Here is a 25,010-nt window from a genome sequence, read left to right as displayed (position 1 = left end):
CTAACTGTTACACGAAGTGAGAGTTGAGAGTCTGAAGGTAGTTAAGAGCTGGTGGTAAGCTACATAGAGTATTATAGGAATGGTAGTAAGTTATAGAAGAAAATAATGGTAATTTGAATGATCATCTATAACCCAGTCTTCAAGAGTTCGGGCTTCAAAATCAGTTTAAATTTTGGGCTGTAATGTTGGGTAATCTGATCTGCTGCTTTACTTACAGTGAGCTGTGATTTTTTGGTCACATAGAGGCTGTGTCTATCATCTGTTACACCCTGGAAACTCCATTCTTGCTTTCACACTCTATCACCATTAAAAAGCTCCCTAAAGAAGTTCCAAGCATGCACATGCTCCTATCTAAACTCTCCTCTTAATTTCTGATCCCTTTCACACAGAGATAGAATTAGTAGGCTGTTGGACTTGGTCTGGGTTTTAAAGCTCAGTTCAGCATCAAAACATCCTAAAAATAGTTGCTATTACTAAACCAACACTATATACAACAGTTTGGGATTTGTAGCAAATAATTAACACCTCAAACATAATTTGTTCCAAATTTATTATGTCTTAACATTCTTGTAGCTTTGAGAGAAGTGAATTTTAACATTTAAAAACAATAACCTTTTGTAAAGACTAGAATGAAAACTTGTAATAAACAAATTCCTTTGATTCAAATTTTTTTCATCTGCAAAATTAAAATTTGGGATGTTTGGGATTAAATTTCTTCGAAAAACCGTAAACAAAGATTTATTTTGCCAGAATGTATTCCCTTCTGATTGCCCCTAGGGCAATCAAATTCAGACAAGTAGCATGAGAGTAGAGACACACATCGACTAAGTTTTTTTCACTGCCCTGAGGACATTAATAAACATACAGCAGTAGGTGGATTGGCAAAAGCATATCATACCCAGTTTTAGCAACTGGTTAGCCATAGAACGGTCATTCAAAACAGAATATCTCCCAGAATCCTATTTCAATCACTAACTCCAACAACCAGAGATACCAGGCTGATCAAATCAGGATGCTGTGACCATTGATGCAAAATGCACAACTTAAAATTTAAAAAAAAAATTGTAAAAGAATAGATTTTTAGTAACAATTTCTGACCTGTTACACATTAAATAAGTCACTAATGAGGTATATAAGCCAACTGTCAATCCATACTGGTTTGTGTTTGAAGAAAATAACAACTGGCCACTTTTAGGTTGTTTTACTCATTCCAAATCATTGTGACAGAAATAAAACTTTTAGAAATTGTTTAATAAGCTTAGTTTCTCAGTGGGGTGAACAGATATTTATTATTTTATATACAGAGGAAAAATAGAGTAAACACAAGCATTATAGGCTGACCAGCTGTCTTACTTTGTTGTCCGTAAGAATTACTGTTTCAAACACTTAGTGGCTATTCTGAACCACTTTCCACAATCAAATGGTTCCTTACTTTCAAGCAAGGAAAATTCTCAAGAGGTAGAAATTCAATAAACAAATTCAGGAGATTAATTAACTTAAGTCACCTCCAAAAATATCTCTGACAAAGCTTTAATGAGTTAGATATAGGAACGTCTGGTGCTAATCAAAAGTTGCAATTCTTCCACTTGCTTTATACTAGATTAACAGCCATTGAGCCTACTCAGATAAAGTTGTTAGCACATTCTGTATGGAAAGGAACCTTCATTTTTGGTGGTTAGCAGCATATTTGTACTCTTTACTTAAAAAATAAAGTCCTGGCAAGGATTAAAAAAAAAAGGAACAGCTTCACTTCCAAAAGTGTTTATGGCCCTACCCCTCCTGATGCCTACAGGAAAACACCATCTCGTGTACACCATACCAATGATGGTTTTAGAAATGTCCAATATGCAAAAGCCAGTGTATAATACAGCTTCTAAAGAAAGGGCCTCATATTTCACCTCCAGTAATGATCATTATTGAAGGTGTTAGGAGTATGTGATAACTTAAAACATATATATTATAGCCAGCCTCTAACCCATGTTGCAATTATTAAAGAGCTTTCTTGTCTGTAAGTCCATTTACTGCTAATTCATCTAAACATACATTTCAAATGCTTATTTAAATTCTGACTTGTTACTCTTTGAAGATTTACTGCATTTGTAAAATGCAAATAATCCACTGCTTCCACCTTTAGGCCATTTCTTCCTGTTTGCCCATGTGCAAGTTTGCAAACAAAACAAGTTCTTCAAAAAGATGTGAAATCAAATATTTTCTTAAATCGAGAGCAGCATCAGATAACCTCTCCATCTCCCATGTTGTTATCCCCCACCCAGGAGACTAATGAAACCCATTCAATGTCAGATGATTGCCGGCTGCTGTCCACAGATCAAATATTTAAAGTTGTAAATGTTTTCACTAGGGTAACTGGTGCTTGAAAGTCTCTATCGGTCCCGTTGTCTTCCATATTATTGCTCTTGCTCTCTAGGACCTTCTGTCGGTGTCGTTCCTCCTGTCGTTTCTTCTTTTCCAACCTTTGCTGTTCTTTTCGCTGCTTGTTTGTTACCTAAAATTTTAAAATGCAAACAGACTAGCAAAATCAGGTTGCTGTATTGATAAATACTACCCACTTTAACAACCAATATCCTTAGTAAATATTTCACTGTTTTCTGTAATGAGAATTTCAAGAATGATCTTTATACTAAGTAAAATATTTCCTTAAGTGCTTCTTCAGAGAATAGTACAGATGATGTTGAAGTTGTACTTTTAGAAGTTCCCTGGTAGCCCCAAGTTTCTCCAGTATCTGAAATCAGAAAATTTCCAGGTTTGCTCCCTCATCTTTGCTGAGTAAACTGATCTCAGCTGGGCAACAGTTTAGCTGCCATTATTTGCTTCTTCTTTCTTCAGGAATGCAGAAGGTATGTGTTACTTCTTATTAACCATTACCTAGTGACTACACTAGAAGTGTAAGTATTTCGAAGTCGAAGGAAGGCAAGTTTGGGAATGCCCTTTGCAGTCAAATAGCTTACCAAAGTTCATTGTTGAGAAAAACTTGAGTACTGGCCATTTGAGCAAAATACTTGGGTGTGGGAGAACACTCTTTGCTTGGGGAACTGAAATTCAGTAAGGAATCAATGTTTTCAGGACAGACAGGCGAAAAAAGATGTACACAAAGTTACACTATTTCCACTTTCTTACTGCACATCTTTTATAGCCATATTAAATTTGAAGGCTGTGTTGGCAGGTAAATACTGTCTCCCAAAAAGTTGATTTGGTTTTCTGCCATTGTTTCTTTAGAATTCATTAGGAAATAAATGTTTCAAAGTCCAAAGATGTGCAGGTTAGGTGTACTGTCTGTGCTAAATTGACCAGGGATATACAGGCTAAGTGAATTAGCCGTGGAAAATGCAGGGTTACAGTGGGGGTGGTGGGTCTGGGTGGGATGCTCTTCGGAGGGTTGGTGTGGACTCAATGGGCTGAATGGCCTGCTTCCACGTTGTAGGGATTCTACGAATGCTAGCCAGAAATGATGTTGCAAACCATGAACTGAAAGACTTAGGAGTGGACAGTTACCCATATGTCACTGTCTCTACAGTGCTGCAAAATCCACTCTGCATTATAACATGGAGGAGTCCAAGTCACTGAGAACCTGGAGGGCACAAGTCACAGAATCACATAAAGGAGCCATTCATTCAGGTGCTTACACTGTAGACACAGATCACTTTGTAGATCTCTCTCTTTTCATCTGTCCTAATCATACTATCTAACATGGACCTTACACACCTTATTTTTGGTCCTTTTGTTTTCTTCTATGTCATTAGGCCACCTGTTGTTTTCAAACTCTTCAGCGTTGACAGTGTGATTTCCAAAAATCCTGTTACCAGTTCCATTCTCCATCCACAGGGGTGACATGTTCTGAGGGCTGCAATTAGAACTGGTTTTGTTGGAATCTTCATCACTATCTAAATCAAAAATAAAATGAAATTAAATATGATGCACATTCAGGCCAGAAACTAGATCATTCAACAGACAGCAGTTCTGCTTCAGTGAATACACAGAATGACTGAATCTCAACTGCATCATGTAAAAGATGTGATATTCTGGACCTATATTATGTTTTAAAGATCTCCCAAATAAATATGATTCTGTTCTACCGAACAATCGATTTACTTAGACTAACAGGGAAGGCTACATCCATTGCAACTTGTCAAATCTCTTCTCTTACAAGGTGTAATCTTTATTTGGCTGGAGCTAGGCTATTTTCTGGGACTATTTAAGGAAATATAAACTAGGACCAGTCTGGAAACTTGTATAAACCAAACTGCACACCTAAGTACAATTCAGAAATATATTTAATGCTATGAATGGAAGCCTAAACTTCTGCAGCAAATGCTATGCTCAGAATCTTCGACAAGTTGGATGTTTACAGTATAAAACAACATTGAATCTGGAATACCAAAATGAAAGTCTTAGAGACAGCAATAACAAAAATAAGATGTCAGTCAGAGAATCACTGCAATTCAACTTCTCTTGTTGAAGTGAACTTACAAAATCTTGTACACAGAATAAATGTAAATGTTCAGGTGTGGAACTCACTGCTATTCTTCAGTTCATCTGTCTGCAAAATTGCAAATATTACAGACCCTATGTTGTAGTTTTCAGCTTCCAGATTCTGAATAATCACATCGGTGTCCTACAGGAAAACAAGGAGAACACTAACTGTACAATAAAATCTCTTCTTCACTTTCCCAATTTTTCTGGGGTCATCTTTCTCGAGAACTGACTGTCATTGACATAAAGGCTCCAAGAGCACTGCATACCATCTTGTACCTCAACCCTCTGGCCATTAATGAGGCAAGAAAACACTGGATGTCTGACTGCAGCTGTTATCACAACGAAAACCCATTTTGTCCTCACAGAAGACGTATGTATACGTTTCCGAAGAATGGAACGGAGCACCAATCCTGGAAGATTCTCCCCCACTCCCTAATCAAATAGTATCAAGGTCAACTGTAGCAACATTACTGCAGCTGAGTTGACCGACAAACTCCTGGTCAGTATAATTGAGTACAACATTGGATCAAGCAATCCAAGTTATGGTGGTTCATTACAGAACCATGGTGTGGAGGTGCCAATGTTGGACTGGGATGGACAAAGTCAGAAGTCACACGACACCAGATTATAATCCAACAGGTTTATTTGAAATCACAAGTTTTTAGTGCACTGCTGGTTTGTCAGGTGAAGTCACACAGCTGACACCATTACAACAGTTTTATAGAAAACTACAAATCTGTTAGAAATCAAAAATTATTTGAGTAGATAGATACTACATCTTTACAATTAATTAAGAAAGATTTCACTTGATATTGTTAATTCACTGTAGTTGCATCAAAATTCTGGATCTCACTTTCTAACAGCACTGTAGATGTATCTATAGCACATAAACTGCAGCAGGTCAAGAAGATAACTCACGAGCATCTTCTCAATGGGCAATAAATCCTGGCCTGGCAATGATGCCTACATCCCGTGAAAGAATACAAATTAGTAAGTACAGAGCCTGATCCCAGCAGATGGAATCCTACTTCATGGGCTTTACTGCAAGATTAGGTAAGGCTTGCTGAAAATAGTCTGGCCAATCCATTTTCACTTACTTACCATGCACCCCGTTGCATTGCGTACTTTCTGAATTGCATCGTCCAAATCAGTCTTGGTCACTTCCCTTTCAAAATCCCGTATATCTTCCATCTGGTAAGGACTCATTTTGTTTCGATCTTTCTTCTTTCCTTCATCTTTAATGAGCATCTGAGAGAGTCATAATTAAACATGAATTCCTGTGGATCTGGTGATGTGCCAATCTTTTCGCTGTATAAAAAGTGCTACATTAATACCACGCACCACACAAAAAAAAAACACTGCAAAATGAGAAGCAGGCCTCCAGCACGTTGCCTCAAAATTTCTTTAGAACTCTCAGTTAGCCTTGTAATTCACAGTAGACTGAAGTTAAAAATCAGAACAATGCTTTGCCTCTCCTCATCCTGAACTGTGTTCAGATTCTCTGAACATAACTAGTCAACATTAGAAGAATTAAACCTCCATGTCTGCAAGACTTTGCAAGTTAGTTTACAAGCAAACTCATACAAAAATGTTTCCTAAGCAACTTATTGACATCCAAATCAGTCTCTTCCTCCCGACTAAGAACTGGAATGCAGATTACAGATACTTCCAATGAATTTAACTACTCAGTGTTAACATTGCATGTTTCCCATGGAAAAGATATGAACCAAATAAAGGGGAAGTGTTCAAAAGGGTTAAATGGCACACAGTCACATTTGTCCACCAACCTCTGTCTTTAGGTTTGCAGGTGCTTCTGAATTATCATGGAGCATGCGTACACTGTCATAGTGCTCCCCATATCTGTAGGCAATGTGCAGCTCTATAGCATTACTCTTGCGGGTTCCAAAAACCTGCAGAATTAAAAAAAAATTGATTAACCATTACTGTTCTAATAATTATTTAGAAGTGTGTTATTTGTATAATGATCACAAAGGAGATATTTGATATGCCAGAATAAGATTTCCATTACATTGTGCATATTCTTCACATGATTTTTGTTTTGTATAATGGAATTATAAACAGAGGAAACCTTTTCTCACAATCAGATTCAATGAAAACAGTGCAAGTGAACTAAAGACAAAGAGTGACCTAGAACACATACACACAGAGGCCACATTTAACTTATAATGATAGTGCCCTAGGTATTTACTCCATGTGAATATTGCAGAACCTGAAAATGTAGACTTCAAATGCCAGCTGCACAGAAATCTTGTGTAAAAGCAGTCTAGTACCTCTTGATGACTGCTTAGGATTTCTTTAAAAACTTTCATAGAATGTGGTTGTCGCTGGCAAGGCCAGAATCTGTTGCCCAATCTCAATTGCCCTCTTGTACGGGTGACTTGCGAGGCCATTTGAGGGCAGATCAGACTCGGTCATATTGCTATGGGCCAGGAGTCACATGTGGGCCAGAGTAGATAAGGACAGCAGATTTCCCTTGCTAAAAAGGACATCAGTGAATCAGATGAGTTTTAATGAAAATCATCATCATGACTGAGACTAGCTTACAATTACATATTTTTATGAATTAATTGAATTTACACGCTACCAGCCGCAAATGTGGGAGTTGCATCCACATCCGCAGGGCACAAACTTGGGTCTCCTGTCAGCTAGTCACTTGACTATTATTCTATTGTTTCCCCTAATTTGCAACAAGTTACACCACATTATCCGAAACAATCAGGGGCCCAGTTTCTGAAGTTAATCCTAGACCATTTACGGCAGCGTCTGGACCATCACTTGTACTGGTAAGTAAAGTCATTACAGACTGAGAGGACCTCATGTCCTACATGAGAGGCTCTTCTCACAATAGAGACAACTGGTAGCGAGTCTAACCCAAGGATCACCATAAAGTGACCAAACAAGGGGCTGGAACAGAGCAGGTTGAGAAGGGAAGGACCTTCAAGGTAACCTCAGCTGGTGTGGGAATTGAACCCATGCTGTTGACGTTAGTCTGTATCACAAATCAGTGGTCCAGCCAACTGAGCTAACCAATCCCAACCTCTACTGGTTAAGTAGATAAGACTCTATCATCCCTGGTCGACATGAAAATACATCCAATGGCTGAGTAAGTAATGCAGCACACTGTCCTATCTGGTGTTCCCTTGACCTGAAGTGCTGGAGACTGACATGGAATGCCCAAAGCAGGAATATTTTCCACTACTGTGCATTGATTAACATCTTTCCTCTTCTTCAGCACAACCACCACTGGAAAAAAAAACTTTAAAAATCACCAATAATGCAGTTTACTGCAAGAAGTAAACATGAGAGAGAGAGTCTGGTTACAAAAATTAATCATTCATTCTTTATGAATGCATGTTATAACACATTACTGCCACACTGTGGCAGTAGTGTGTACGATCTACAAAATGCACTGCAACAAATCACCAAAGTTCCTTAGACATCACCTTCCAAACCCACAACTTCTACCACAAGGGCAGCAGGTGCTTGGAAACACCCACCGCTTGCAAGATCACTTCCGAGTCATACACCTTCCCGATTTGGAAAGATATCGCTGTTCCTTCATTGTCGCTGGGTCAAAATGCAGGAACTCAATCCCTAACACTCAGTGCATCTGCACCTGATGGACTTCAGCAATTCAAAAGGCTGCTCACTCCACCTTCGAGGATTATCAGGACGCAGCAATAGATGCTGGCCTGGCCAGAAATGCACACATCATACGAATTAATTGAAAAAAACATTAACGATAAATTGCTTCAATTGCTTTCTGGTCCACGGCCTTGCGGTGTAGGGGAAAGAGATACATCAGAATAGAAGGCTTACAGTCATGAGATGTATGGTTTGTTTTACAGTTACGATTTTCTGTTAACAATAGGCCAGGAACAGAAACCAAATCTCAAAAAATTTCTTGTTGACGGACACTGAAGTCCTAGCTTCATAGAAGTACTTTTTCACAAGCTTCCATGTAAATGCTTGATTTATGTTGGCCACACATTCACTTCTTCTGGCTAAACCTTTCTTCTTTCTCTGAAAGTGCTAATTCTTTGCTATTAGCATAAGTGACGAATCCATGTAACTCCCCAATCCTTTAACACACAAGGCCAGACACTGAATGTCAGCAGAAATGGGATAGCACAGACATTTCCACCAAACCTTCACATTTTTTCTCTCCTAGCCCATTATAATACCCTTTCCAATACCCCACCTCCAGATTTGCAGGTTTGTTGTTGCTTCTAGGATGTGGTAGTGGAAAAAGCCCAGAAAAGTTGGTTTCATTTAATTTACTTTCAGTAAGTTGCAAAAAGTATAAATGTATCAGTTGTTTATTTAATTCCTTGTGCCCTCTAATCCTGATTAAATAAGAAGAGAATGGGGCTGTGATCCTGCTCTATCTTAATTCCTCTATTTTAAAGTTTGTGTCATCAGCAATCACCTACTTCACTGTCCAAGCTCACTCTACTGTATTTGCAATTGCTGAACCTTGGGACGGCAAAGGGATTGCATCTCCTTGAAGTTAGATTTGTTGTTATGTCACAAGAGGCAAGAGCTGCCTGATTGTTCATGATGGATGATTAATCTGTTAATTTAATTTGACATGGCAAGTTTGATTTGTATGGAATCAGCTTATGAGAAATACCTGTGAGTCACCAGCAGTTTAGAACCAGATGTAAGGATTGCAATTTTAGTAAATAGTAGTTCTTAGCCAAGGTAGTGGTACCACAAAAACAACAAAACAGATGCAAAATAATCATCCATCAAATGGCTACACCCCAGTATGTGACAATAAACATCTGACACACGGGCTCTGTCAATTGACAATGTCACATTTTGTAATAATGAGCTTTCAGAAACATTGCTGGCTGGACATCATATGAAAACACCAAACCACATGCATGATGCAAATCTAAAACTCTGCATCAGAATTCCACCATTATACTGTTCAAGATGGACGGGTTGCATCTGAACTGGAGGGCTACCAATATCCTAGTGGGCAGATTTGCTAGTGCTACAAGAAATGGTTTAAACTAGATTAGCAAGGGGGTGAGATCCTCAACAACAGGGAGGAAAGTGCGAGGCTGAAGGAGATACAGAAATCAGAAATAGCAAGTTGAAGAGACAGGTCAGGCTGGAACATGGTAGGGTGCAAGGAATGCCTAATGGATTAAATTGCATCTATTTCAATGCAAGACGGCTGACAGGTAAGGCCGGTGAACTCAGGGCGTGGATAGGTACATGGGGCTGGGATATTATAGCCATTACAGAAACAGGCTAAGGGAGAGGCAGGACTGGCAGCTTAATATACCAGGGTACAGGAACTTTAGGTGGAAAAGAGGTGGAGGCAAGAGGGGAGGTGGTGTCGCATTTGATTAAGGGGAATATTACAGCAGAAGTCAGATGAAATAACTGAGGGGGATCATCCACTGAGGTTTTGTGGATGGAAATACGAAGGGATTGTGACGTTATTAGGGTTGTACTATAGGCCCCCCAAACAGTGAATGGGAATTAGAGGAGCAAATATGCAGGGAGACTTGGAGGAGCAATAGCGTTGTCATTAGTAGGGGATTTTAATTTTCCTAACATATACTGGGGCTGCCATGGTGTTGAGGGCTTAGATAGACTGGAATTTGTTAGGGTGTTCAGGAAAGTTCTGGAAGGGGCAAAACTCAACTTACTCTTGGGAAATAGGGCAGGACAGGTGACTGAGGTGACAGTGGGGAGCACTTTGGGACCAGAGACCATAGTTCTATTAATTTTAAAATGGTCATACTGGGGGACAAAACTGATCCACAAGTTCTAAATTGGGGCAAGGCAAATTTTGATGGAATTAGACAAGAGCTTGCAAGGGTCAATTGGAGTAGTTTGTTTGGAGGCAAAGGGACCTCTGGCAATTGGGAGGCCTTTAAAAGTGCGATAGCTAGAGTTCAAGGTCTATATGTTCCTCTGAGGGTGAAGGGCAAGGTTGGCAGGAGTAGGGAACTCTGGATGACAAGAGATATTGAGGTTTTGACCAGAAAAAAGGAGGCATGATTCAGGTACAGGCAGCTGGGATCAAGGGAATCTCTGGACGTATATTGGGGATACAAGAGTTTACTGAAGGAGGAAATCAGGAAGGTGAAATGGGGACACGAGATAGCTTTGGCGGAGAACATTGGGGTGAATCCAAAGAGATTCTTTAAGTATATTAAAGGAAAAATAACAACTAGAGAGAAAAATAGGGCTCCTCAAAGACCAAAGTGGACATGTATGTGTGGAACCGCAGGAGATGGGAAAGGTCCTCAATGAATATTTCTCTTGTGTTTACTGTAGAGAAAGACATGAAGACTTAGGAACTTGGGGAAGTTAGTGGCGATATCCTGGGGACAGTCCATATCACAGTAGAGGTGGTGATGGACGTATTAGAATGTATGAAGGTGGATAAATCTCCTGGTCCTGACCAGGTATATCTGAGAACCCTGCAAGAGAAGAAATTGCAGGGGCCCTCGCTGATATATTTGCATAATCGTTAGCCACGGGTGAGGTGGCTAACATTGTTCAAGAAGGGCTGCAAAGAAAAACCAGTAAGCCTAACATTTGTGGTAGGTAAGTTACTTGAGAAGATTCTGTGGGATAATATATACATGCATTTGGAAAGACAGGGTTTGATTAGGAGTAATCAGCATGGCTTTGTGCATGGGAGATCATGCCTCATAAATTTGTCAGAGTTCTTTGATGAAGTGGCCAGGAAGATTGATGATGGCTGGGCTGTAGACGTAGTTTACATGGATTTCAGTAAGGCCTACGATAAGGTTTCACATGGTAGACTGTTCTGGAAGGTTAGATCACATGGAATCCAGGGAGAGCTGGCAAATTGGATACACAATCGGCTTGATGATAGAAAGCAAAGGGTAATAGTTAGAAGGATGCTTGTCTGACTGGAGGCCTGTGACTAGTGGCGTGCCTCAGGGATCAGTGCTGGGCTCTTTGCTGTTACCTATATCAATGATTTGGATGAGAATGTACAAGACATGATTAGTAAATTTGCAGATGACACTAAAATAGGCGGTATCGTGGACAGTGAGGAAGCTTATCAAAAATTGCAACAGGATGTTGATTAGCTGTGGAAGTGTGCTGAGAAATGGCAAGTGGAGTTTAATATAGATAAGTGTGAGGTGTAGCGTTTTGGAAAGTCAAATCCAGGTAAGAGTTTCATGGTGAATGAGAGGGCCTTAAGGAGTGTAGTGGAACAGAGGGACCTTGGAGTTCAGGTGCACGGTTCTCTGAAAGTGGAGTCACAGGTAAACAGGGCAGTGAAGGTGGCTTTTGGCACACTGGCTTTTATCAGTCAGGGCATCGAGTATAGAAGTTGGGAAGTTAGGATGCAGTTGTGCGGGACATTGGTGAGGCTGTATTTGGAGTACTGTGTTCAGTTTTGGTCACCTTGCTATAGGTAGGATATTATTAAACTGGAAAGACTGCAGAAGAAATTTACAAGGATGTTGCCAGGAATCAAGAGACTGAGTTATAGGGAAAGGTTGGACAAGCTAGGACTTTTTTCTTTAGAGTGTACCAGACTGAGGGGTGATCTTATAGGAGTGTATAAGATCATGAGAGGCATGGATAAGTGAACGCACTTAGTCTTTTTCGAAGGGTTGGGGAATTGAGGACTACAGGGCATCAGTTTAAGGTAAGCGGGGAAAGAATAAATGGGAACCTGAGGGGCACACAGAAGGTGGTATGCACATGGAATGAGTTGCCAGCAGAAGCAGTTGAGGTGGGTACATTAACAACATTTAAAAGGCATTTGGACAAATACACGGATAGGAAAGGTTTAGAAGGATATGAGCCGTGTGAAGGGAAATGGGGTTAGTGCGGATCGACATTTTGATTGGCATGGACTAGTTTGAGCCAAAGGGCCTGTCTCCATACTATAGGACTCTGACTCTGTATATTTATTTGAGGTCTTTAATAGAATACCACAAGCATGCTGCAGAATACTGAAGATGGAAGCCGAGTAGAGAATGTGATGTGAAAATGTTCTGTGCAAATCACTCCCAGCAAAGGTATTGAGAAATTAGAGTCTCCAATGCAACATCCTCTAAAAACCGTATATTAGCTTGGCACTTCAGTGTGATTTGTTACACAGCACTGTATGTTACCTGCCAAAGTGGGGCGTTAAGCTGGTGAATCACAATATTCACTTGGTTGTTCCTTGCGAAGGCGACAATCACATCATTGCCAACAAATGTGCCCGGCTTTTCCAGATTCGCAACTGAAAATTAGATATGAAAGCAATAGTCATAATATACAGCAAATGTTATCCCCATCTGAAGTAAGTTAATACTGTGGTCTCAACAGTGTCAGTTTAGAGATTTGTTGGTACAGGAACCAGTATATTTCACACCAATCTTCACTGTTACCTATCACATCAGTCCTCACCGATCTGCAATTAGTGCCGATTCCCCAGCACCTCAAAATTTAAAATTTGCATCCCTCTAATTAAATCTCTCCATATGCCTGTACTCTGGCTGCTTGTTTATCTGCCTATCACCACCATCAGGCTTTGGGACATCTTTTTAAAAGGCACTAAATAAGTGCAAATGCTGTTGACTATAGGTGAAAGATCATGAAGTGTACCAGGAGGTAGCATTTGCTGCAGCAATTACTACCTTATTAAGCACAACTGCACGCAAAAGATGTTGCTAGAAACAGTTGGACACCCCAGCAAACAGTGCAGTTTTCAGAATCACATAGCAACATCAGGTTATTCCAAAGTGCATCATGGTCAATAAAATACTCTTGAAATGTCCTCACTGTTATAAACAAAGAAATACAGCAATCAATTTGTACATAAATACCGATGATGCGGTTAAAACAAAAAAAAAACTCCCTTACACCAGGAGAATTCCCTGCCCTGCTTCACTGCAGTCATGGGTGCTATCTGAGATGGCAGAGAAAGCCTTGGTTTAAATCAAAAATCTGTTTAAGTCAGTCTTGAATAAATTCAACAGCCATGCTATTGCTTTCTGTGGAACAAAATTCCACAAATTAATGGCCTTCTGAAAGAAAGCAATCTCCTCACTTCCATATTGAAAGGGAGAACTCTTATTTTGAAGCTGTGTTCCCTAATTCTCCAGAATGAGGAACATCTGCCCAGTATTCAGTCTTTCAAGTCCCCTAAGGATCTTACATGCTTTAATAAGATCACCTCTCATTATTCTAAACTCCAATGGGTACAGACCCAAATTGTTCAAACTTCTTTCATAAGATGATCCTGAACTACTTATAATGGGAGTTTAATTTTTTTTCAAATAAAGGAGACTAAAATTGTATGCAATACAGCAGATGTGCTCTCACCAATGCCCTTTTATATCCCAAACCTCTTGCAAGAGCCAAAATATTCTATTTGTCTTCCTAATCACTTGCTGTACCTGCATACTAACCTTTTTTGTGATTCATGTTATCAGAGTACCCAGATCTCTCTGTACCTCCGAGTTCTGTGAATTTCCTTCTGTTCAAATAATACATTGCTAAATGGGATGAATTTACATTTTCCCACATTATACCATCTGCCAAATGTTTGCCCACTCGCTTAAACTACCTATTACCATTGCAGACTCTTCAGTTCCTCCTGACAATTTACACTCCTACCTATATTGGAATCATCAGCAAATTTAGCTACCATACATTGTTTTTTTTCTTTATTCATTCACTAGATGCAGGCATCACTGGCTAGGCAGCATTTATTGCCCAGAGGGCAGTAAGAGTCAACCACATTGCTATGGATCTGGAGTCACATGTAGGCCAGACCAGGTAAGGATTGCAGTTTCCTTCTCTAAAGGACATTAGTCAACCAGATGGGTTTTTCCAACAATCGACAATGGATTCACAGTCATCATTAGACTCTTAATTCCAGATATTTATTGAATTCAAATTCCAACATCTGCCATAGCAGGATTCAAACCCAGGTCCCCAAGACATCATTTGGATCTCTAGGTTAACAGTCCAGCGATAATATCACTAGGCCATCGACTCCCCTTTGGTCCCTTCATCCATGTCTTTGATATGGATTGCAAATTGTTCGTGCCTCTCCACTGATGTCTGTAGCATTCCATCAGTCGCAATTTCCCCAACCTAAAAAAGACCCATTTATTCCTCGTCTGTGCTTCATGTTAACTAACAAAACCTTTATCCACGCCAACAGATTACCCGCCTGCACCATCCATCTTCAAATGCCTTTGGAAATCCAAGTGCACCAGATCTGCAGGTTCCTCCTTAACCACCTTGCTTGTTACTTCCACAAACAACTCTAATAGGTAAACACAATTTCCCTTGCAAATAAAAAAAACGTCTGATATTTCCTGACCCCATTATAAATGTCCTTCTGCTATAGCCTCCTTGATAATGAATTCTAGCAATTTCCCTATGACAGATGTTAGACTAACTAGCCAAGTCTATTGATAACCTCAGGTGAAGGAAGCTGGTGTAGGACCGCCAGGCTAACAATGAGTATGAACCAGAGTAATGTTGATAGCACAGCACGTGCAACACATCCATACCACAACTTTGGCAAATGTTAATCTTCTGCTATCACCTCTCTTTTTTTGCTCATACTTTGGGTTAATGAGACAATCACATTAAGACTCACCATATCGATCAAAAGGGACATCGTCCTCAACAAATGGTTCAAAATCTTGACGATGTTTTATCATGAAGTCCACTGTTTCCCTCCGGTGTTTTAGGTGGTTTCGAGAGTGACCTTCTAGCTGATCTCCGAGAGCACGAAAGAGACAATTCCTTAACAAAAAAAAAAGTAGACATTTTGTTGAAGCCACTCTAAATTATAAACAAAGTAAGCAAAAATCAGCAACTTCAGGGTCAAGAGATTTCATAGGATGGTAGCCTCACAAGCACAAGTATAGGCTGTCCAAGTTCCTGAAGGATTTCAATCATTAGGCAGTCATGGATTGAGCCATTGCTAAATAATGTCAAAGTTTCACCGTCAAAGTAATTCAGCATGCAATCTAACTGTAGCAAAAGGGATGAGCACAATATTCCATGGTGCACAACACACTTCATTGTTATATTTTGAAAGCTACATAAACAAGTGATAGAGCAGTTTCTGGTTGAAATGACCTTTGGCCCACAGACCAATAATTTACAATCTTTTCTTTGTGCATTTTAAATAACACAGAACTCTCTTGTTTTGACAAAACCAGTCTTTCCCCTTGAAACTCATCATAATTTTTTTCTTCACAACTCATACTGACAATCTGTTCCACATATTAGCTTAAGCAAAAATAGAAATTTCTGGACAAACTCAGCAGGTCTGGCAGCATCTGTAGGAAGAAAGCAGAGTTAACATTTCGAATCCCATGATTCTCCATCAGAGGTCGCCTGAAACACTCGTATTTATACTGAAGCCGAACTGTGGGTGGGGTGGGGTTGCAGAAAAGAGGTTTGCAATCAGGCTGTAAAGTTAATGAACTTGATGTGTCCCAGAGGCTGCAGGGCTCACCAAGCAGAAAATGCATTGTTGTTCTTCGAGCCTGCACGAAGGCTTGCTGGAACACTGCAGCAGGCCAGCGACAGATGTGTTGGCTGTGAACGCAGTGGTGTGTTGAAGTCACAGGCAACAGGGAACTCGATTTTCACAGACAGAGCATAGGTGTTCTGCAAAGCGGTCACCCAGCCTGTGTTTCATCTCCCCAGTGTACAGGAGGCCACATTGTGAGCAGCAAGTATAATAGACTAGATTGAATGAAGTACAGAGCAATCACTGCTTCACCTGGGGCCTTGGATGAGGAGGAGGGAGAAGGTAAATGGGTTGGTGCTACACCTTCTGCAATTGCACGGAGAGGTGCCATGGGAGTGTGAGAAGGTGTTGGGAATGGAGGAGGAGTGTACTAGAGTGTCCTGGAGGGAACAGTCCCTGCGCAATGCTGACAAGGGAGGGGAGGGGAACGTGTGTCTGGTTGTGGTATCCTGTTGGAGGTGATGGAAATGGCGACTTATAATCCTTTGGATGTGAAGGCTCGTGGCATGGCAAGTGATGACCGGAGGGATCCTATCAATGTTGTGGGAGGGAAGGGAAAGAGTGAGGGCAGAAGTGTGGGAGATGGGTTGAACACAGCAGAAAGGAATCCTTGGTTGGGAAAGAAAAAGGTGGACATTTCTGAGGCCATCCCTGCGAAAGGTGGCATCATCAGAACAGATGTGGTAGAGACAGAGAAGGCGTCCTTACAGGAAGCAGAGTGCAAGAATGTATAGTTAAGGTAACTGTGGGAGTTGGTGAGTTTGTAGTGTATATCAACCTATCTCCAAAAACTGAAACAAATGGTCAAGTAAGGGAAGGGAAGAATCAGAGATAGACCAGGTGAAGGTGATGGAAATTACAAGTTAAAATGGTAAAATTTTACAATTCCAATGAGAGAGGGAAGCAGCACCGATGATATCATCGATGGTACTGGAGAAAGAGTTGTGGATGGGGGTCAGAGTAGGACTGGGACACAAAAGTTCCTGCATCCCAAAAAGAGACAGGCATAATTGGAGCCCCACGGCCTGCTCTTATCTGTCAGCCAGGGCTCCCTGACTGGACCAGATTAACAGCCCCAACCAGGAGACTCCAATTTTGTGTGGTGCATCTGGCTGACCTCATTATAATCGTGACACCCCTGAATCTGTATGTGTAATATTTCAAAGGGAATGAAGAATAAAATAGGGAGGTCATGCTAAAACTATTCAAGGCACTAGTTAGACCATATCTGAAATACTGTGAACAGTTTTGGTCTCCTCATCTAAGGAGAGATTTGCTGGCATTGGGGATAGTCAAGAGAAGGTCCACACAGTTGGTTCTGGGTGGTGTGGAATTTCCTTCCAAGGCAAGGTTAGGTAGTTTGAGTCCAAAAGAATGAAAGAAGACATTAATACATAAAAGATTATGAGGGGGCTTCACAGGGTAGATGCAGAGAGGTTGTTTCCTGTTGTGGGAGATCTAGGACCAGAGACACAATCTCAGACTAAGGGGTTGCCATTTAAGACCAGAGATTTTTTTGTCCATAGATAGTTAATCTGTGGAATTCCTTACTGCATACGACTGTTGGAGGATGGATCGATAAGTATATTCAAGCCGGAGGTCAACAGATTTTTAATCAATAAAGAGAATCAAGGATTATGGGGATAAGGCAGAAAGGGGAGGTTGAGAATTTTCACTTCAGCCATAATCTCAAATAGTGGAGCAGATTCTACTACCCTGGCCTACTTCTGTTTCTTCATCTTATGGTCTTCTATGTCACACCTCTTGTGGCATAATGCATAACTTGATTATTTAACAGGTTGGAAACATTGAGCTGATAGATTTAGTGGCCTGTCCACCAAGACCACCAGATCCTTCACTTGTTCCAACAATTCAATTCCATCTAATTTAGAACAAAATCCACATCTAACTTCCCACTGCAAACATATTATTCTTGCATTTCCCTTGAAAGTGCATCTGCCATTTCTCTTTTAACTTTCTAATAATTATTCAAAATAAAGGTGGGAAATAAGAGGAAAAGTGCAAGGCAATCCAGATGAAGAATTATGGACCGAATGATTCTTTGTTCTGAAATTCTACGCTTCAAAATCTAGAGGCTAACCATAAAAATTAAATTTTGTAGAGGACATAGTACATCAAGAGGATACAATGACCTTGAACTGTGAGAATAAAGTGTCACCACCTTATCACTAAAACGTTCAAGATGTGCTGCATTCTTCAAAAGATATGTTTTCTCTGTTATACATGCATGGTATTCATAGCATCAATCTATTCTGTATGAAGTACGGAGAAATTCCATATTTGGAATCTGACATTTGTCTAACGTCTTTTAAGTAAATAAATGCCTCAAGGTGCTTTATAAAAGTGTAGTCCTGACAAAAATGGACACAAATGTGACACTTGTTGGGAACAGTGGGCTTACATTTGGTTTATTTGGATTTGAGCAAGTTTCTAAATCTCACATCAAGTATTTCTACAGAATGTTGTGGCTCATTTGATACAATTCCAAACCCTACAATTTCAACCGAAGAAACTTCTTAAAAAATTTCAAACCCTCTTTCAAGGGAATAGCAACACACACATGCTTCATTCTGTACAGTCAGAACTTTCAGACAAAATGCTATTAGATGGCTTTATACCACACCTTTACTCCAGAATAATTAAGCTTCATCACACCCTTGGATGTCCATGCTTACATCACTCCACATTCAAGATCAAAACTGCAAATTGTCCAAAGGTGAGATTATCACTGCATGTTTAGTAGGAAATGTAGCTCAGACAGCACTTCAACAAGAAACTTTCAGTTCTGAATAGTCATATCAGACTTGAAATATTAGCCCTGTTTCTCTCACCATAGATGCTGCCAGACTTGCTGAGTTTCTCCAGCATTTTCTGTGTTCATTTCAGATTTCCAGCATCCGCGGTATTTTGCTTTAACGAACATTGTCTCTTCCTTTCAAGTGTTAAGGAACGCAAGCTCCAAATACTCAAGGGTACCAACATCCTCCTGGATCCTTCCTCATTTTCCCTTCCCTGACTCCATCTCTTCATCTACTCCCACCTCTTGCTATGCATTCACTATACCCTCTGATCTTCCCTTCCCTGATGCTGAACAATGTGCTCAGCAAAGGACTTAGTTTTATCCCGTTACGCCCCCACCTCAATGAATTGAATTTTGCACATGACACAATGGCGAACTCTTTTTTTTCATCTTCTTTGCCTCCATATCCACTTCTTTGGACAAGACTCCTCTCCCGGCCAGAAAGACTTTTCAGCCATCTCCACTCTCCCTCCCCTTGGGCCCCTCCCTCAGTGTCTTTTACAAGCACTTGATCTCTTCATGGAGAACTGTCAATTGACATCAGCTGCCCTAATTTTCTGCACCCCTCACACACTCCAAGTTGTCACCTTCTGAACTTGCTGCAACTTGTTCTCTCAGGTCCACCCCTGAATTCATTATTGAACCTGGCAATTAGGTCATCATCTGGTATGCTGACCTCTACCTTACAGCAGCTGAGCACCAAGTCTCAGATGGTTGTTCTCAGCACTGCCAGGATTATGTCCCCACCACTGAACATCAGACAGTTATTTCCAGGATTGTCACTGACCTCATCTCCTCTGGAAGTCTCCCATCCACAGCATTCCATGTCATAGACCTCCAACCCACCCTGCACATCCCACTTCTACCTCCTTCCAAAATCACAAGTGGGACTGCCTTGCCAGACCCATTGTTTCAGCCTGTCCCTGCCCCACTGAACTTACTTCTTCTACCATGACTCTATTTTTCCCCTTTTTCAGTCCCTCCACACTTACATTCATGATTCATTTGATGCTTTACATTTTACACAGTTTCCAGTTTTCTGGTCCTAGCTACGCCCACTTCACCACAGATGTGCAATCCCTCCACATGTCCATCCACCACCAGGACGGTCTGAAGGCTCTCTGCTTTTTCCTTGGAATGACAATCCATCCATCTCTACCCTCCTTTGACAGAGCTCATTTTCACTTTGAACAACTTCTCCTTTAACTCCTCACACTTTCTCCAAGACAAGGGTATGGCTATGGGTACCCACATGAGTCCAGCTATGCCTGCCTCTTTGTGGGGTCTGTGGAACATTTACTGTTCCAGTTCTACTCAGGCCCCCACCCCACATCTCTTTCCCTAGTACATCAACTACATCATCGGTACTGCTTCTGGCTCTCAAAGGAACTGGAAACATTTGTCAGTTTTGCTTCCAATTTTGCTTCTTCTCTCATCTTCTGGTCAACGTCTAACTCTTCCCCGTCTTCTGTTTACAGGCTGTCTACCACCAGCCATTACAAGCTCACCAATTCCCACAGTTCCATTGACTATACTTCCACTTAGACTTTCTATAAAGAATATTATTCATTCCTTCCAGTTTCTCCATGACTGACACATCTATCCTGCTGATGACACCTTCCACTAGGGGTGCCTCCAACATGACCTCCTTTCTCCTCATCTGAGGACTCTTCCCCTGACTAGTGGTTGACAGGGTCCTCAGCCATGGCTGACCCATTTCCCACACTTCTACCCTCACCCTTTCCTCTCCTTCCCAGAACAATGACAGGGTTTACCTTGTCCTTACTTTCCACCATATTAGACTCTGCACTCAAAGAATCACCGCTGCCATTTTGTTGGCCGCCAGCAGGAGGTCACCAAACACATCTTCTCCTGCCCTTTACTGTCAGCATTCTGCAGGAACTATTCCTCTGTGACAGCCTGGTCCACTCCTCTATCACTCCCTCACAGCCCCATAGCAGATACTCATGCAATCACAAAAGGTTTGACACTTGCGCATTCACCTCTCCCTCCTTATTGTCCAAGGCCCCAAAAACAACTTCCAGGTGAAGCAGCATTTTACTTGTACTTTGTTCAATCTACTTTATTTTGTTCACTGCTCACAACACAGTTTCCTTTACACTAGCACGACCAAACGCAAACTGAGTGACTGAATTGCAGAACACCTCTCCTGTATGTAGGAATAGCCCTGATCTTGCAGTTGCCTGCCAATTCAATAAACCTCATGCTAGCATAAATTCCTCATGCTAGCATTTTGATCCTGGGCCTGCTGCAACATTTGAACAAAGCGCATTGCAAACTCAAGAAACACTTTTTCTCCGTAGGCACTTTACAGCTTCTAGAACTGAAAATTGAATTCCACAACTTCACAGCCTGACTACATCAGTCCTCCATTTTGCTTACATTGTTCTTCTCCCACAGCTCTTATTTACTTTACTCTCAGCCAAAGATTCACTTTCACACCTTATTTACATCTATTTCTTTGTCACCTCAATTAATAAGCCCTTTGTCTTTTGCACCAAGTCTTCCCACCATCTGATCTCCTTGCCCCTCCTCTGCCGGTCAAAAAGTATAAAGACCATTCTCCAACCGCTTTCATATCAGATTCAAAACGTTAATTATTTCTCTCCTAAAAGATGTGGTTAGACCTGCTGCATCTTCTCCATCTTTTTCTGTATTTGGTTCTTAATGTATGTCAGAGTTGCACAGCACAAAAACAGACCCTTCACTCCAACTTGTCCATGTTGATCAGATATCCTAAATTAATCTAGTCCTATTTGCCAGCATTTGGCCCATATCCCTCTAAACCATTCCTGTTTGTATACTATCCAGATGCCTTTTAAATGTTGTCATTGTACCAGCCTCCACCACCTCCTCGGGCAGCTCGTTCCATATACGCACTGCCCTCTGCATGAAAAAGTTACTACTCAGGTCCTTTTTAAAATTTCTCTCCTCTCATCTTAAACCTATGCCCTCTAGTTTTAGACTCCCCTACCTTGGGGAAAAGATCTTGGCTATTCACACTATCCATGGCCCTCATAATTTTATAACCTTCTATAAAGGTAATCCCTCAGCTTCTGACACTCCAGGGAAGAGTAGACCCAGCCTATTCAGCCTCTCCCTACAGCTCAAACCCTCCAACATGATTGTAAATCTTCTCTGAACCTTTTTAAGTTTTATAGCATCTTTCCCATTGCAGGGAGACCAGAATTGAACGCAGTATTCTGGAAGTGGCCTAACGAATGTCTTGTACAGCCACGTGGCCTCCCAACTCCTCTTCTCAGCGTACTGACCAACAAAGGCAAGTGTACCAAATGCCTTCTTCACTACCTTGCCTACCTGCAACTCCACTTTCAGGAACCATTAACCAGCACCCCAAGGTCTCTTTGTTCGGCAACACTACCCAGGACCTTACCATCAAGTGTATAAGTCCTGCCCTGATTTGCTCTACCAAAGATTTTCCTGAATTCTCTGTTGGAATTATTAGGAACTATCTTACATTTACCATCCAGGATCTAGTCTTGTCTGCAAGTGGACACGTGCACTCTATAGCTAACCTTTCATATCCTTTAAGAGCTCTTTCCTATCTTCCTCCAGCCATGTCTTTTTCTGAGGAGGAGCCAGGTTGAATTTTTTTGGACAAGCACGAGCTCTCAGTTCTGATACCATTCTCATAAATCGTTGTTTTGCAACTTTCTCCAGTGCCTCTCTGAGGTGAATCTGTTAAGAGCTACTTCAGGCAAGGACACGAGGAAAAAAGACAGCCCTTCAGCCACACTTATGTTTACTTTCAAAAAGCGTTGATCTGAGGTGACTACAGTTTTGGAGTTACACCATGTGATCTGCGTGGGAAATTCTCAACGTTCTATTTCAAAGAGGCATCTAAACACTTTGTTTAAATCCAAGGCATATCACAAAAATGCACTGAACAATCAGAAGTCAAAGCTGCTAGTTGTAATTTCAAGCTCTTCTCTCTACTATTATTAACAGATTAACTAGTCAGCTAAAATGGAAGGCAGAGAAATTAAATCTGAGCACGCGAAGTTTTCAACTGATAATGCATAGTTCAATTTATTAGCTCAGGAAAATCAAAATATGAAATGCAAATCCTAAAGTTCACCAAAATATATATAGAAATCTGTCCATCCAACTAACAGTACATTCAATATTTCATAACCCGGACACCATTTTTAAAGTAGACATTTTTTCTGAAACCAGGAATAGAAACCATGAAACAAAAACAAAGTGCTGGAGAAACTCAGCACATCTGGCAGAAAACGTGGCATGAAAGCCAGAGTTAACATTTCGTATCCAGTAATCCTTTATCAGAATGTAAAGGCCATAACTTCAGCTTGAGGGAAGATTACAAGGCAGAAAGTATCTGACTGCAAGATCGCTTAGTCTATATGCTACATAAAATTTGTAACAAATGCTTGGGCATACACACCAACGTCAGGTTTGAAGCAAAGAATTTTCAATTCAAGTTGAGCGTGTTAAACAAAGTTAGATCTGATTTTTCACCATGATGGAATTTGCAAATGACATCAGTAGCAGCTGGGTTTTTAAACCTCAAACCTGACAATCCCTCACTGCTGAATAATTATGGTCTCCACACACAGCAACACTGGTGACCAATTTACTCTCTGGCAGTTTTAGCGAAAAAGCAGAATTACAGCTCAACATGAGGTATCTGCTGAGCAGGATGCCATATGAAAAACAAAATTTAATTCCTCCACTCTTTAGAAGAAGGAAATTCAAAGTTATGTATTACACTAATGACAGAATCAAAACATTGTATAGCATCAATCACCAACAGGTTTTATCTTAAAATATTAAAACTGTCTCATGCTGCAGAATCATTAGGCAATGACTGTGTGAATAACATGTTTCTTACCCATCACCAGGAACTTCCCTGAGTTTGAGTCCCATGGCCAGCAGTTGGTTGGCAAAGCTCAAAAACTCTTCATCCTCTGAGCCCTCCTGGGGCCTGTTCTTCCTCTCTTTAGCCAGGGCTCGTCTCACCGCCTTCTCGTCTCTTTTCCGCTCCAAATCCAGTTTCTTGTTAGTCCTGGTTTTGACCGCTTGCTTCTTGGACATGGCTCAGAAGCCGGCTAGGACCACATGGAAGCTGCAGAGGGCGAACCAGGATCATCAGATAGGCATAGGGCAGAGTGTCACCACAGTGACAGGATCCAACTGGAGAAGAAGATGCAAGGCTTGGGGTGGAGGGCAAGAAGGCAAGAAAACAAGAAACCAGAGCCAAGGGCACTCTGGCCTTGCCCTCGAAGTGAAGGAGAAAACCCCAAGTTCTGAAGCAGCAAAAGAGAGAAAAGGAGAAAATAGAAGATATTTATTGAGCGCTGACGGTAAGCTGAACAACTATACTACATGATGTGATAGAGTGAAGTCGGACAAGCTGAGCTCAGTCCTGGTACATTGTGATATCCTTTGACGCAACAAAACGTACCCGCTGCCGGTTTTATTCTTTTCAAGTAGGGCCTAGAGCCAAGTCTGAAGCCTCGGGCTTGCGTGCCGGCACCACCCGCCGGAGGTGACTAGCGCCAGGGCTGGGGAGGCGGGTCCCAGGGGCCTGAAGCTGCCGGCGCCCACACGCTCTTACGGCGTGAAGCTTCCTCCCAAAAAACCCGGCAGCAGCGAAACCGTGGCCTTTGGCTTCCAACCCCCCAGTATCCGCAGCGCCGGGACTAACTTCAGCAAACCACTCAACTAGCCATCAATCTGTTCTGGAACCTACTCCAACCAGGACCTTTAATCCCATTCTCAATCTCAACCTTTGCTGGAGTTAAACTGCCCCCAAACAAAAAAACAGCTTTAACTTGCCTCAGTCCTTAATCTTGTCTCCTTCAGCACGAATCCACTATGTAATCGCAGCCTGTCCCGATCATAATCCATTTTTATCCTAATTCAATCCCAATCTCTTTTATTTCATTCTGTTTTAATTACAATCCAAATCCGTCCCAGTCTATTTCTCAATTGGCAGCAGTCTTTTAAACTAATTTGTGATTTTATATTGCCTCGTGGGTAAATCTATTTCTTATTTGGTGCTCATCCTTTACAAGGGGAAAGTTTTGGGTTTCAACCATTTAAATATTAACTGTCTCCATGCAGCGACATTTATGCCTATAAAATTACAGTAGGTTTCTCTGG

General features: G+C 41.1%; 1 protein-coding gene across 2 annotated transcripts; it reads right to left on the bottom strand.

Moving 5' to 3' along the window:
* Positions 1-533: 533 nt before the first annotated feature.
* otud3 (OTU deubiquitinase 3) lies at positions 534-24,802 on the bottom strand. 2 transcript variants are annotated; one of them, XM_048615108.1, is made up of 9 exons: positions 24,684-24,802; positions 23,737-23,970; positions 15,134-15,282; positions 12,645-12,757; positions 6,279-6,401; positions 5,593-5,739; positions 4,534-4,630; positions 3,721-3,899; positions 534-2,503 (listed from the first exon to the last, which is right to left on the bottom strand). In XM_048615108.1, the coding sequence occupies exons 2-9, from the start codon at positions 23,937-23,939 to the stop codon at positions 2,327-2,329; spliced, it is 1,188 nt and encodes a 395-aa protein (XP_048471065.1). In that variant the 5' UTR covers positions 23,940-23,970; positions 24,684-24,802; the 3' UTR covers positions 534-2,326. The 2 variants fall into 2 exon arrangements, with proteins under 2 accessions (XP_048471065.1, XP_048471066.1); XM_048615109.1 differs by lacking the exon at positions 24,684-24,802 and adding an exon at positions 24,310-24,602.
* Between the last annotated feature and the right edge of the window lie 208 nt (positions 24,803-25,010).

Source organism: Rhincodon typus, chromosome 31, assembly GCF_021869965.1.
Source record: "Rhincodon typus isolate 14 chromosome 31, sRhiTyp1.1, whole genome shotgun sequence".
Classification (NCBI taxonomy): Eukaryota; Metazoa; Chordata; class Chondrichthyes; order Orectolobiformes; family Rhincodontidae; genus Rhincodon; species Rhincodon typus.
The sequence above is the reverse complement of the archived record's forward strand: the minus strand, read 5'-3'. Positions and strand labels throughout refer to the sequence as shown.